We start from the raw sequence: 12,198 nt of genomic DNA, 5'->3' as shown, positions 1-12,198 counted from the left end.
AAAATCTTATCCGTCGTTTCTCATATTTCGCTCTCCAGCGGCTCGGGCGGACATTGTTCTTGCCCGAGGAACGAGATTAAGCCGAAATAAGAGCAAAGCCTCGGTTTGCTTCGAAATTGTACGTTGCAGACAATGCCGCGCACAATGACCAGCGATTAAAGTATTAAGGGAAAAAGTCAGCCGAGTTAACAAATTCCATCGGACGAACGAGCACGTTTCAATTGCTATTTTTTCTATGCATATTATTACTCGCTTATTTGGTATTCCGCGATGATCGTAAGTGGGTTAAACGCGTGTCGGGGGAGGGTAACGAGAAGCAAAGAAGGAGGGATAGATCCGTAAGTAGTAAAGTACGGGTTGTGTCTGGCGCGCCGTGCCAGCCGGTGCACATCGTGACGAGAATATGCGTGCCCGAGAACGATTTCCATCCCTACCGCGCGGCTCGTCGTTCCACGTTTCACGTTTCGTTTCCATCCGAGGTTCTTCCGGCTAAATAAGAAACCGTCGACGCCTCCAAAATCGATCGCGACTTTCCCGACTTTTGTTTCGAGGTAGAACGACGCGCGAACATTGGTTAGAAATCGAATCGCAACGGCGAACACATTGGATAAGGAGCTTGCGAATATCCTGGTAGGTATATCGCGAGACGAGATCGTTACCAAAACCCTGTCGTACCATCGAGTCTCCAACCCCGTTTCGGACTCGGTACCGTATCGATTCTAGGAGGCACATGATAGAGAGACCCGGACAGAGAAAAAGAGAGTAGGCAAAAGACGAGAAGAGAGGAAAAGGAAATAGGCAGCGAAGAAAGAATGGATCGGGGGAATGAGAGTAAGAAGAAAACGAGAGAGAGAGAGAGAGAGAGAGAGAGAGAGTGGCATTCTCTTCGCACGACAAAAGTACGGGTCTTCGTTACCCTTATCGGACACAGGAACCAGTATCGACAGCCCTGGGGTCATTCCGATCGAAGAATCGAGGCGAGGCCTCGGAGTTCCGAGAAAAATCGGAATTAAAGAGGCGCTCGTGCTCGGTCAAGATCGAACAGTAACAGTATGAACTTGGACGACGTTGCTCGAGACGTATTCGAGGATAGAGCGATAAAATAAAAAGCGTTTAAATCGGGACGATTGATACTCCGCTGCCTACTACGTATGTATTTTTAAGCGAGCACTGATTCAATTTCCTCCCGCGTCCGGGACTAACGTCCCGTACCTTCCTTCCTTTACCATTTTCTCAACGATTTATTCGAAAACGACGAGCGTATTAGGTGGTAGCATGGGTCTCGCGAACGACGCGACAGAGACATCGAGAGGTGGCGTTATCGGTGAAACGTCCGCCGGCCGCCTATTTATAGTCAACTCGATGGGACGAATGCACTCTTTAAACTCGCATTTCCGCGGTAAACGGAGAGGAACGAGGATCGCGCGGAGAGAAAGGAAGCCATCTGTACAAACGTTAATTCGAGCGTGTCGCATGGTTCCAGGACGTACGCGGACATCGCGCTCGTCGACTTCTGGCTCCTCGTTTACAATTCACCCCCTTTAAAACATCGAACGTTCGGCTTCCTTACAAATTTATTTCGAAATCGTAAATCTTGGATTCGCATCGATCAAATCGAGGATCGAACAGCTCGGTTGAAACGCAATATTTCTAGCGCTATCGTAGCCACGCGTTTCGTGCGACGAGCTCGATTAAACCAGTCGAAAGAGGGAAACGATTGGAAATTGTTTTCCGCTCGACGAAACTGAAGCGTCGAAAATAAAGTTCACCGTCGCTTCTCTGGACCGTTTCATTTTTCAAAATATCCTTAACGCACGCGAAGACCTCGCATCTTCAATATTTTAGTGACCACTGTTTTCTTGTTTGAAATCGCGGCACGGACTGTGTATGTGTACTGAGCAACGCGTTTCAACGAGGAAAGAATCGGCCCGTTACGAGTCCGCGAACTACTTTTACAACTCTCGCGGGACCAGAAGAATCATGGTTTCGTAAACAGTGGCCCATTTCGCTGGGAGACGCGTTCTTCACCGGACTAAACATCCTTTTCATGAACCAGCACTTTGTACGTTCGGCGTGGCGCCGACTCGAGAAGGACGCCTCGCAACGATGAATTTTCTCCGATTGGTAAACGGGACAAGAGAGCGCACGTGACCGTATTCGTGTCAAGAGAACTGGAACGGCCCGTGATCGATCATCGACTCGTTTATTACCGACGTTACCCGTCGCAATTATACAACGTAATTAATTTGGTTATCCCGCGATTCATCCGAATGCCCGATTGGAACGAGTTCCCTTTCGCCGAAGCGCTCGCGGCACGTGCGAACGGATAATTAGCATTACCGGAACCTATGCCGATATCCGCGTTGCGTGGCTGAAAAATAGCAAGTCTGTCTGGGTTTATCGCGAGCTAATATCGCGCCGTGGTTCTAAATTTAAAAGGGGAGATCGAAGCGGATGCATCCTGGTTACGAAAACGCGTTCGAAAACCAAAATAAAAGCTAAAGATTCACGGCGCAGTTGGCGCGTGCGATTAATACTCGTATTAATAGTCGCGTATCAGAGGGCAGTGTCCGACTACGAGCACCTATCTGCTATCTAGCCGCGCTCCGAAATATTCGCTCGGGAATTTTTCCCGTGTTGCAAGCTACGTCGCATATTAGTTACGATACACGTAACGCAAAATACTCACCGGAGATACCTGTATAAAATGTAGTTCGATACGCGTTACGGGTTTATCGAGAAATCTTTCGGGCGGGGGTGTGTGTGTGTGTCGGTGCTGTATCGATACATATTTTGGGTCAACGGATTCCAGCCCTTCTATTTTATTCCTTACCGACGACGGTACGCGCGAGCCGGGAAATTGCGAAATCGAGGCTTCTCCTCGGGTATTTCGTCGAAATTCGAAAAAGCAAAGTGTAATTAAAACGCGGGGCTGCGCGCCGGCGACGACCAACTATCGGAAATTTTTTCCTTTCATTCGTTCGCTCTCTCCGCCATTCATTTCATCGCTAGAAAAATGATCCCGCCATCGCGGCACGCCAGACTGCGATCTCTCTTTCGAGGATCTCCTCTGTTCTATTCGCGTCTCATTAAACTATCGTTTCATAATTGCCGCGACTTATTTTGGACTCTGAATACGGAAACGCAGCCGGCGCTGCTCCTCGCTTCTGTGAAGCGCGCTGCCGCCCGATTTGAGAGCGCGAAGCCGCTTTCGAAGGATTACGGTCGCGAGTGCATCCTCGCTCATGCAATATTCTCGATAATGGTAGCGTCGGGTGGGAATACCGATCATATTCGCGTACAAATAGAATACTCGACGAGAGGCAGACTCCGCGAAAGGATTCGAAGAATCTCAGTTAATTCCCCTGCCGCGCCGCCCGCCCGCGTGTGTATCGATTCGTGCCCGTTTCAATCGCCCCGACGTAGTACGAGCAACGCTAGAGCGGCGCGATGGAACGCGAAAAGTCTAGCACGAAAAATCTCTAACTCGAATGGCACGTTGGGCGAGGGACGTCAGCTAATTTCGAGCGCCACCCACGTTATTCCAGTTGCCGAATTTACGCCGCGTGGGCGTCGATGCACCTGACTCGGCTCGACTCGCGAAATAATTTAGCGCGAAACGTAACAACGCGTCTTCTTCCTGCTATTCGAACGAACTCTCGGAAATAGTCGCAGCTGCGCGCGGACTAACGAATGGCCGAGCGTTGATGCGTCCGCCGCTTAATAACGGCTAATTGGACCATTATCGTATCCGTTTAGCGAGGAATTATAGCTGCAATAGAGTCTGCGAATTCGATCCGAATTATCGGAGCAGATAGCGCGCCGTTTACCTTGGGATGAACATCATTAATCTCTTTCTGAATGATTGATATTCCGACGAGCGACGAGTCCGAGCATAAAGAGAATGATTAAGTAACCCGGTCCTCTTCTTCACGCCCAGGGCCGAGTTCGGAACGGCCAACGATTCTTACTATCTTCCGTCGCTGTCGAGTCAACCCGACCCCCACGAATCATCGTCGTTCTCGAGATTCGTAAAAAGTTCGTTTAACAATTCCTGCCAAAAGTTTTCCGCTCGAAATTAGAAGCAGCGCCTATCGCGAAATTGCACCGCGCCGCGTGGATTCTCGGTTAGGAGAAAAGAGCTGCGGGTGAACCGCAACCTGGCCGAAATTCACCGCGCGCCAATTACCGTGCTCCAAATGCGTATTCCCCGTCTTCTTTGAACCGTATTTCGGGCTTTTCGTTACACGCGACAATGGCCCGCTGCCTCTTTCCTTACCCCATTATGCCTTTTCCCGACGCTTTCCCGTTCCTGCCACGCGAGTCGGCCTTTAAGACAGATTTTACTCGCTAAACGAACTACACGCCTAAACGCGTCAATTTCAATTTTTCCTTTTCCATCGTAGATCTATCTTATGCTCTGCCTTCGTACTTCGTACGTCTTTCACTTTCCCCGGGATACTGTAATTTGCTTGCGGATAAAAATTAGCCGCGTCGTCGACGAAACACATGAACCGTAGCGAGCAGTTATTTCACGCGAATTTACGTCCTCGTAGACGGTCATAAGAACACAAATAACATGCACTACGATCTACTTACAATTAGTTTCAACGAAGCTTCCAACGGGGCACTACAGGTTTGCGCATACGCGTGCAATCGCTTCGGTTACTCGTAACATTTATCCGTTAACGAAATAACATCGACTGTTCTCGCATGACGAGTAAACTCGTTATTCGAGTCCGAGTACGATGACATATCCCGATTCTATTTCGGCGACCGGGCGAACGTAGCTTGAGAAAAAGGTAAAAAGCAGGTACCAAGGCGTCTGCACGGATTTCCGTTCGCGTCTCGCGACAAGGCACTTCCGGGATCTTAACGAAGCTTTTAAGAGAGGCTTCTAATAATAATCGTGGAGCGTGACGAGATACGACACGGTCACTTACCAGTTCTCCAATATGCCGACGTTCGAGAAGTTTGGCGGAAAGCTCGCGGCCGCCATCGGTGGTCGCGGCTGCACCCTCCCTGTCCTGTCACTTCCGGGACTCCTCGCTGCTGTGACGCCAAGCTGAAACGAGACGGGATCGAATCGTTAAGCTCCACCCTCGACGATCTCCTCGAGCGCGGGCGGCGAAATTATCGAGGAAAAATTTCGCGGATGCTCGTTACAGGGAGAGCTACAAAAGAGAGAGAGAGAGAGAGAGAGAGAGAGGAAAAGAGGACGCGAAATCGAGGAACGCGTGCTTAGAAGGAACGTCGTCGTCGCCGCGCCGCGATATATTTTCCCATTTAGCACTCGAAGCGGCAACGGAGAACTCGCGCGCGCCTTCGACGCTCTTCTTCCTTTCTCGCACTATTATCTGGCTTTCTACTTTCGGTTGGGTCCGCGTCGCACCCGGTATCGGTAATGAACGATCTATTGTGCTGGTAGCTGCTCTTTCATACGGCAAGAGTGACGAGGTAAGGGCTGGCTGGTAACTGAACAGAGAACAGTGAGAGAGAGAGAGAGAGAAAGATAGAGGGGGAGGCATGGGAGAGGTATGAAAACGGCACTCGTTAATGGATTCCTCCCAGACTCTTTCACCCGGTTTCTCCCTTTCCCTCCGTATCGGTCGGCTTCTCTGTCTTCTTCCTCACCTACTTCTATTTTTCCCTCTCTTTCTCACTCGACTCCGCTCCTTTCTTTTACCAACGACCGTTTTTATCTCGCGTTCCTCCTCCTTCGTTTCGCGCCGCGACGCACTCGTAGCTTTTCTCGCTTTTAACCAACCGAACCGACTAGCCGGGTTGTTACGCGTGTACTATGCTCGCGCAGCATCCCCCGTTTCTACGTCGTTATCGCGCCTGGACGTCGCGTGCAAAAACCCAGCCGAGCAGGATAAACGCGAGGGGTTGAACGGATCGCTTCGTTATGCTCGATTAACGGATCCGATGACCGAGAAGACGCGCGGGATGACCTATCGGAGTATCGCCGGTGGATAACAGAAGAAAATGAAGAGAAAATCGTGGAAATTGTAGCACTCCGGGAGAAGAGAAGCGGATTGATACGGCAGGAAAAAGGAAGGAAGAGAGAACCGGGTAGGGAAAGAGAATTGTTAGCGAGAGGAACCGCTTTCTAGGTAATGCTCCGGGGGCTGCTCTCGTGCGCGGTCTATTGTTCTACGTTCGGACCCGGTCGATATCGCGTTAAAATTGTAACGAGAATTCTATTTCGACACGACGATCATCGAATAGACCGATCGTGTATGGTACACCATGAAATCGGAATGAGATCTCGGCCATCCAACACTTTTACGTCGCTGTATCGAGAAAACCTCTATTAAGTCTTATACCATTTTGCATAATCGTAACTCGAGAACCTCGAGCTTGGATCTTCCGCGGTATGCAAATTCCGCGCAGCCCAGATGTGGAATGTTTCTCACCGCGATCCAAATTAACCGGCTAATGAGAAAATTATTTGTCGGATTACTCGGTTCTACGTCATAACAAACGGATCATACTCGAGTTCTGCGAGACGTTTCATCCGGAGAAGGATCGTCTTCGTTGGAGAGAGAATTAATCCTTGATTAGCGAGTACTTGGAAACGATCGCGACGAGATCCATCCTCTTGACCCGATCCTTCTACTACGTTGAATCATTTAGAGGATATCTCTTTCTCCCTCCCTGCGGAGATCGTATATCAAACGGTAGATCGTTCTACCGAAAAGATTAAAAAGGTAGAATTTACGTGGGTGGACCGAAAACGATGGATGGCGATAATTAGCGAGCCGAGGCGAGCGGAGAGAGTGGCTAGACTGGATAGAGAAAGCGATAGCCACGAAATTCGTTGTCATCGATCGCTGGCATTGTCTGCCGCCATTGTTTGTCGGCTCGCGCGTCGCTGATAAGGACTGTGATTCGCGTATTCGCTGCATTATCTTCGTAGGATAGTCGTCACCGAAACGAGGGAGGATTCTTTGTTTTCGTTCACTGTTCACGGTTCATCGATCGCTTTGAGCCACGCGAGAGACTTCCGAATTAATTGGGGAGGCATCATCGTCCGGTCTCCTTTGGGACTCTCGTCGATTCGAATATGTAAATACATTGGAAAATTGGACGAGCGACGAAAGAGAGTCCAGCCTTTATTCCCAAATGGGAAATATTAACTAACCGAAAAAAGAAATCCTCGTCGAAGCGAGTGGAGGAGACGAAGAAAAGGGGGCGAAAAGTTTCCAGACGGCTCCGTCTCTGACGGATTCCGATATAATTCAAGTTCCTCGTAACTCATCGCGCTATCAACATCCTCGAGGAAACGAATACGAACGACGCAAGCTCGCGTGGAGCGCGGGTTAATTGGGGATAATCTAAATCTTCCTATCTCCGCTTTTTCTACCCTCGTGAAAAACGTGCGCAGGCAGAAAATTCGTATTTCAATCCCGACGACTGCGCGACCCATATACAGAGTATTAACTGGCAAGTAAAGTGGAATATATCTTTTACGCAATCGCGATGACAAAAGCCGATCGAATCGCAGAGAGGGTAGCGAGAGACGAGTCGACGGACCAGAACTACCGTTACGTCGGAGAGTTAATGTACCGCAACATCTTGATAATTCCATTCTTATTATAGACATAGCGGCGTAGAGAAACTGGCAGCTACCCAAATGAAACATCTGATCGGCCCAGTTCGAAATAGAAGATCCGCGGGAGGTGAAAATAGCCGAATGAAAGTCTTCGAATCTCCCGATTACCAGCCGTTTTCCTAAATCTTTTCGAACGATACCACAGTCTCTTGTTCGTAATTTGAATAAAATTTCACTCCGATTCTCGCTAGAAACGAACCTCGTTTAACGGAATCGAGAATCCCGCGAGGATACGAGCTTCCCATGACGACCATCACGAGCCACTTGTCGCTTAGTTCGGTTCGAGGGTGCTTAGAAACGAGCAATGCTCCCTGGGCGACGACAAACGGCTGTGTCGTCGATTCTTTAACGCCGCTAGATTACACGAAATAATCCCACTATGAATACCGCGATATAAAATGGTAAATTACTTCGGTCCATCGAGCAATTCGAATTTGCGGTTCGGCAAACTTTCGTTAACGCAAGGTATATTTTCGCAGCGGCTCGATTATTTTTAAACTGGTTCGTAGATCGATTATGAGGACACGAATCGCGATACGCTAATAACCGTATGTACGGTGTATGTCGTTCGATGGAACAGACAAGTTTACGCGGGTAACGATGGTTGATTCGATTTAACGCCGCGACGGCTTTTCCATGGAAATTTAATAAAATTAATTACCGTCGATCGATGCCGCGATCTCCAAAGGATGTTCCATTAAATAACCTAATTAATAATGCGTCATAATACCGTAGTTGCAAGCCGTAGAATATTTACATAATCGAGTTCCCGTCGATTCTGGCAAACATCTACACGCCGCGTTCGCGGTTTGTGGTGTTTGTTGCCCGTACACGTGGGAAAGTTCTTTCTACGTTTCGATCACATTTACCCGCGAGATATGCAGATGCCAAAAAGTTGGTGAAAAAATTGTCGAAGATCGTTTGGAAATTCGTCCTTTCATTTAGTCGCATCCACCGGCTGCTTCTTTCTCTTTATATTTGTTTCCTCGTGATCGTCGAATGGGGTTGCACGGGCGCCAGGATGACCACCCCCTCTCCTACTCCCGGACCCCTCTTGGTAACCTTCCAACCCAGCTTCCGACCCCTTGGCCAAAGCGCAACGCGAGTTAAGTTACGCTCGCGCCGATACCATACCTTCCGCGCGAAATAAATACCGTATTCGCTGCGAGAGGCAATGTTCCGATTAAAACGTAATTTAAAAGGTAAAATTGGCATTGCAACGAGCCGACAGTGCAAAAATTAGCGACACGCGACGCAATCATACCATCCGGCAATTTAGTTGGCGATAATCGATATTTAATCGACGTTGTAATTACCGTTTAGGGTGCTAAACGTCATCTTTCCGAAACGATTTACCTTCGCCACGGTACCTCTCGCTTTGCAGTTCGATACGGTTGAAACTGATCTTTGACGTTTATCGTACAGCCCAGAAAAAAGGAAAGGCGATCACATTGCTTTTGAAAAAACATCGTTTCAGTGGGAGTTCGAGGTCCAATAAATCTACGCGAGTTTGAAGGGAGACCACGAGAGAGAGAGAGAGAGAGACGCGACGTCGAAGTTCGACCGTTTAATCACGCCAATTAATTCCAGGGTAATCCAATCAGGAAACTAAGAATTAATAAAGTCCATAGCGATGTCCTTGCGGTCCATTTTTTGTCTTCGCTGCTAGCGACAGAACTGAATTTTGATGATTTCCGTTGCTGGATATACGAACCGATCGAACGACGCGACTCACGGTTGAAAAACGTTGTCGGTGATTGTCGCGCAAACGAATCGACGCGGCGAGTGTATAAAAAGGTCAAAAGCGGGAACAGAAAAGGCGGAAAAGATCGCACGGGGGAATCTCGTGAGTGCTCGTCTTCCGGTTCGCGTGGCGCACTCGAAATCTGGGTTACACCGTTGAGCGACCTATTTTTCCTCCCTCCCTCGTCGTGAAAAGCGTGCAACGCGTGTTTTGTTTTTTTCCCCCGATCTCTTTTAATCACCCGTTAAAGTGGCCTTTAAATAATGAAGCCGGCGGTGTCCGCTCCGATAAGAGAAACGCTCGGAATCGTTATCGAAGCAGATGAGAATGTCGCGAAAGGACAAATAAATTCTCGCGTTTAACCTGTTCGCAGCCGATAGGCGAGAGCATGCATACGAACGGATTTAAGCTCGACGAGGCTCGTCTCGTTTTTATCGATATCCGGTGGTCGACAAATTTGGCCCGACGCCAGCAGCGACGTTTTTCTAACGGTAGAAATATTTTCGGTGCGAAGTCCGTCCTTCCGGACAAAACAACCGTATAAAATATGCCGCGCGAAATTCCGACTCGTTTACAGGTAAACAGAGTCCGCGGTCTCGGGCAGAAGTCAAATCTGCGACTGTTCGCGGAACCATAGCCGCAGCGCAAACGCGATCGATTCCGGAAGAGAACGATACGTCCGAGAGTATTAACGAATCGAGAACACCGGAGCGGCTGACTATAAACGGTAAGCCGTCGCGTCCAGTTACGAATCGCGTCCACTTTCTCTGTCCGGTTCGCCTAGGAAGTCGTAAATTCCCCTTTTACTATTTACATCACCGTATCTGATTCGAAACGAACCGCGTGCTCCATGTTTTATGCAACGGGCCACGCGTACCTTCTAACTCGGGCTAAACAATCTCGCGATTTCGTATGCGACCGTTGACAGGTACTCGTCCAAGCGATGGTAAAATATCTAACAAGCAAAACACGAGTTTCCCACCAACGAACGAAGAGATAATCGTTTAACTACATCTACTTGTACATCTCTAGGAGAGGAAAAACTGTCAAGTGGAATATCTTAATGGATTTCCCGAGCCTTTGGCTCCGTCTGTAAATTGAATTAGCTTTTATCGCGGTTCCCTGAATCGTTACCAACCGCGATTAGAGTTCTTATTTTCGAAATTCACAGCGAGAAGCGAGTTTCTTTCTTCTTTCGTCGTTTCTTTGGAAAAGCTCGCGATCTTTACTCGCGTTTAAAGGTCCGAGCGATCGTTAAACGGGTGAGGGACCGCGATGGAACGACGACTTTCGTCGGATATCAGTAATTGACATGGCGTTTACGTCGAGGCCTAGAACGTTATCGGTGGTTTCGTTCGATCGGACGTCGACGTCGACATGTACACGAATAGACGTTAGCGGAAGGAAATATCCATCGAACACGATTAGGAATTTGTAGCCTGAACGGAATAATTTAGTCGACAAGCATTATTGTATCGGAAAAATGCAACGTCGAGTGTACATAAGTGTTAATTATCACTGGCTGGTCGACGATTTAATCAGATTCGTAGGGGAAACGATGAAATCCCGACGCAGCGCGGCGTACGACACTCCCGAGACGAACCTGTTAATTACATATTCAGGTCTAATCACGAGAAATCACGAAGGAGGCAACGGTCACGCTTCATCGATCGCTCCCATCCCAAGGGTCGATCTCTAAGAAACGCCGTGGGATTAATTAGACGTACGATAATAGTTAATATTCTACTAGTCTGATGAAATTAAAATTGTGTCGTGTGTAATTCCCGTGCCGCGACGAGAGAACCAACGGGGACGGGTCAGTGAATGACAAAAAAAGGTACGAGAAACGCGTATCTCGAATAATTATCTCTTCCCGGGCGAGGAACAATTTCCGCTCCCGAAAGCAATCGCGCTGGCGAGGTATGAATGATTTAAGCTCGTCACATGTCCGCGGCCACTTGATTCTAATTAGATCTCCAGAGAAAGAGAGACGCGTTTTCGAAAAGGAAGAAAGACCTTCGAACTAGCGTAAATGTTTCAGCCGGGCTTAAACTCGACGCATCGCGTAGGTATGGCCACGGGTGCCGTAAGCACGAGCTTTAACCTCTTGACCCCGACATCCAACTAGCGTTGGAATGCTTTCGCGTACCACTTAATTTCATACACAGCCGAGACTTTGAATCGTGTCAACGAGTCCTTACGCTCTCTTTTCGAAAAGAAGGAAACAAAAAAAAAGAGGGGGCGGAAACGAGGATGTTTTCTCTGTTTGTCCGCTGGCGAAGGGGGACGGGACCGTGTCCGGTGGTTGAAAAATAGTTGAACGGATTTCTAACAAGTTCCCGGGCAGATTTATGGTTGCTTCTTACCGACGCGACGCGACGCAACGAGTGACGTTATACAATATTTCTAGTCCGAACTACAGGATTTCGGAATAGGATATCTTCCTTCTCTGAAAGCCAAGTTTTCTCGTAGGAAAGGCGAGCAAAGTTTGCGCGCGCGTAGGACGTCCAGGAGTAATTTATCGAAAATGTTCGCTCGCGAAGAGTACCTACTAGGAGAGAGAAAACGCGATATCGCAGACGCCCAGATCTCGGCCAAATTAGATTCAACGATTTGAATCCTGGCCAAAGTATTTAATCCCATGGTACGGTGTTACGCGATCGCGCAGAGATCGATCGTCCAGACGTTCGAATTCGTCCGATGTTCAATCCTCGGATCGTCGACGGATCTTTTAAGTATGCATAGGCTACATACTTAAATCATGCTAGCATGTTGTATTTGTTATTATAGATTCCTATTACTATTAAAAAGCTAGCTGCAAAATTTTAAATCAATT

At 48.4% G+C, this 12,198-nt stretch overlaps 1 protein-coding gene across 5 annotated transcripts in view; it reads right to left on the bottom strand.

The window, feature by feature from the left end:
- The window catches only part of msi (RNA-binding protein musashi), a 79,714-nt gene that overhangs the window by 42,721 nt on the left and 24,795 nt on the right, over positions 1-12,198 (bottom strand). For 4 of the 5 annotated variants that reach the window (XM_018027703.2, XM_018027704.2, XM_018027702.2 and 1 more), the window contains one exon: positions 4,944-5,065. In XM_018027703.2, coding sequence (XP_017883192.1) covers positions 4,944-4,999 — 56 coding nt within the window. In that variant the 5' untranslated portion in view covers positions 5,000-5,065. Of the gene's footprint in view, positions 1-4,943; positions 5,066-12,198 lie in introns of those variants that run through there. The other variant, XM_018027697.2, reaches the window with a different exon arrangement.

The sequence above is a fragment of the Ceratina calcarata genome, unplaced genomic scaffold (assembly GCF_001652005.2).
Source record: "Ceratina calcarata isolate Rehan_Ccalc_2016 unplaced genomic scaffold, ASM165200v1 scaffold43, whole genome shotgun sequence".
NCBI lineage: Eukaryota > Metazoa > Arthropoda > Insecta > Hymenoptera > Apidae > Ceratina > Ceratina calcarata.
The sequence above is the reverse complement of the archived record's forward strand: the minus strand, read 5'-3'. Positions and strand labels throughout refer to the sequence as shown.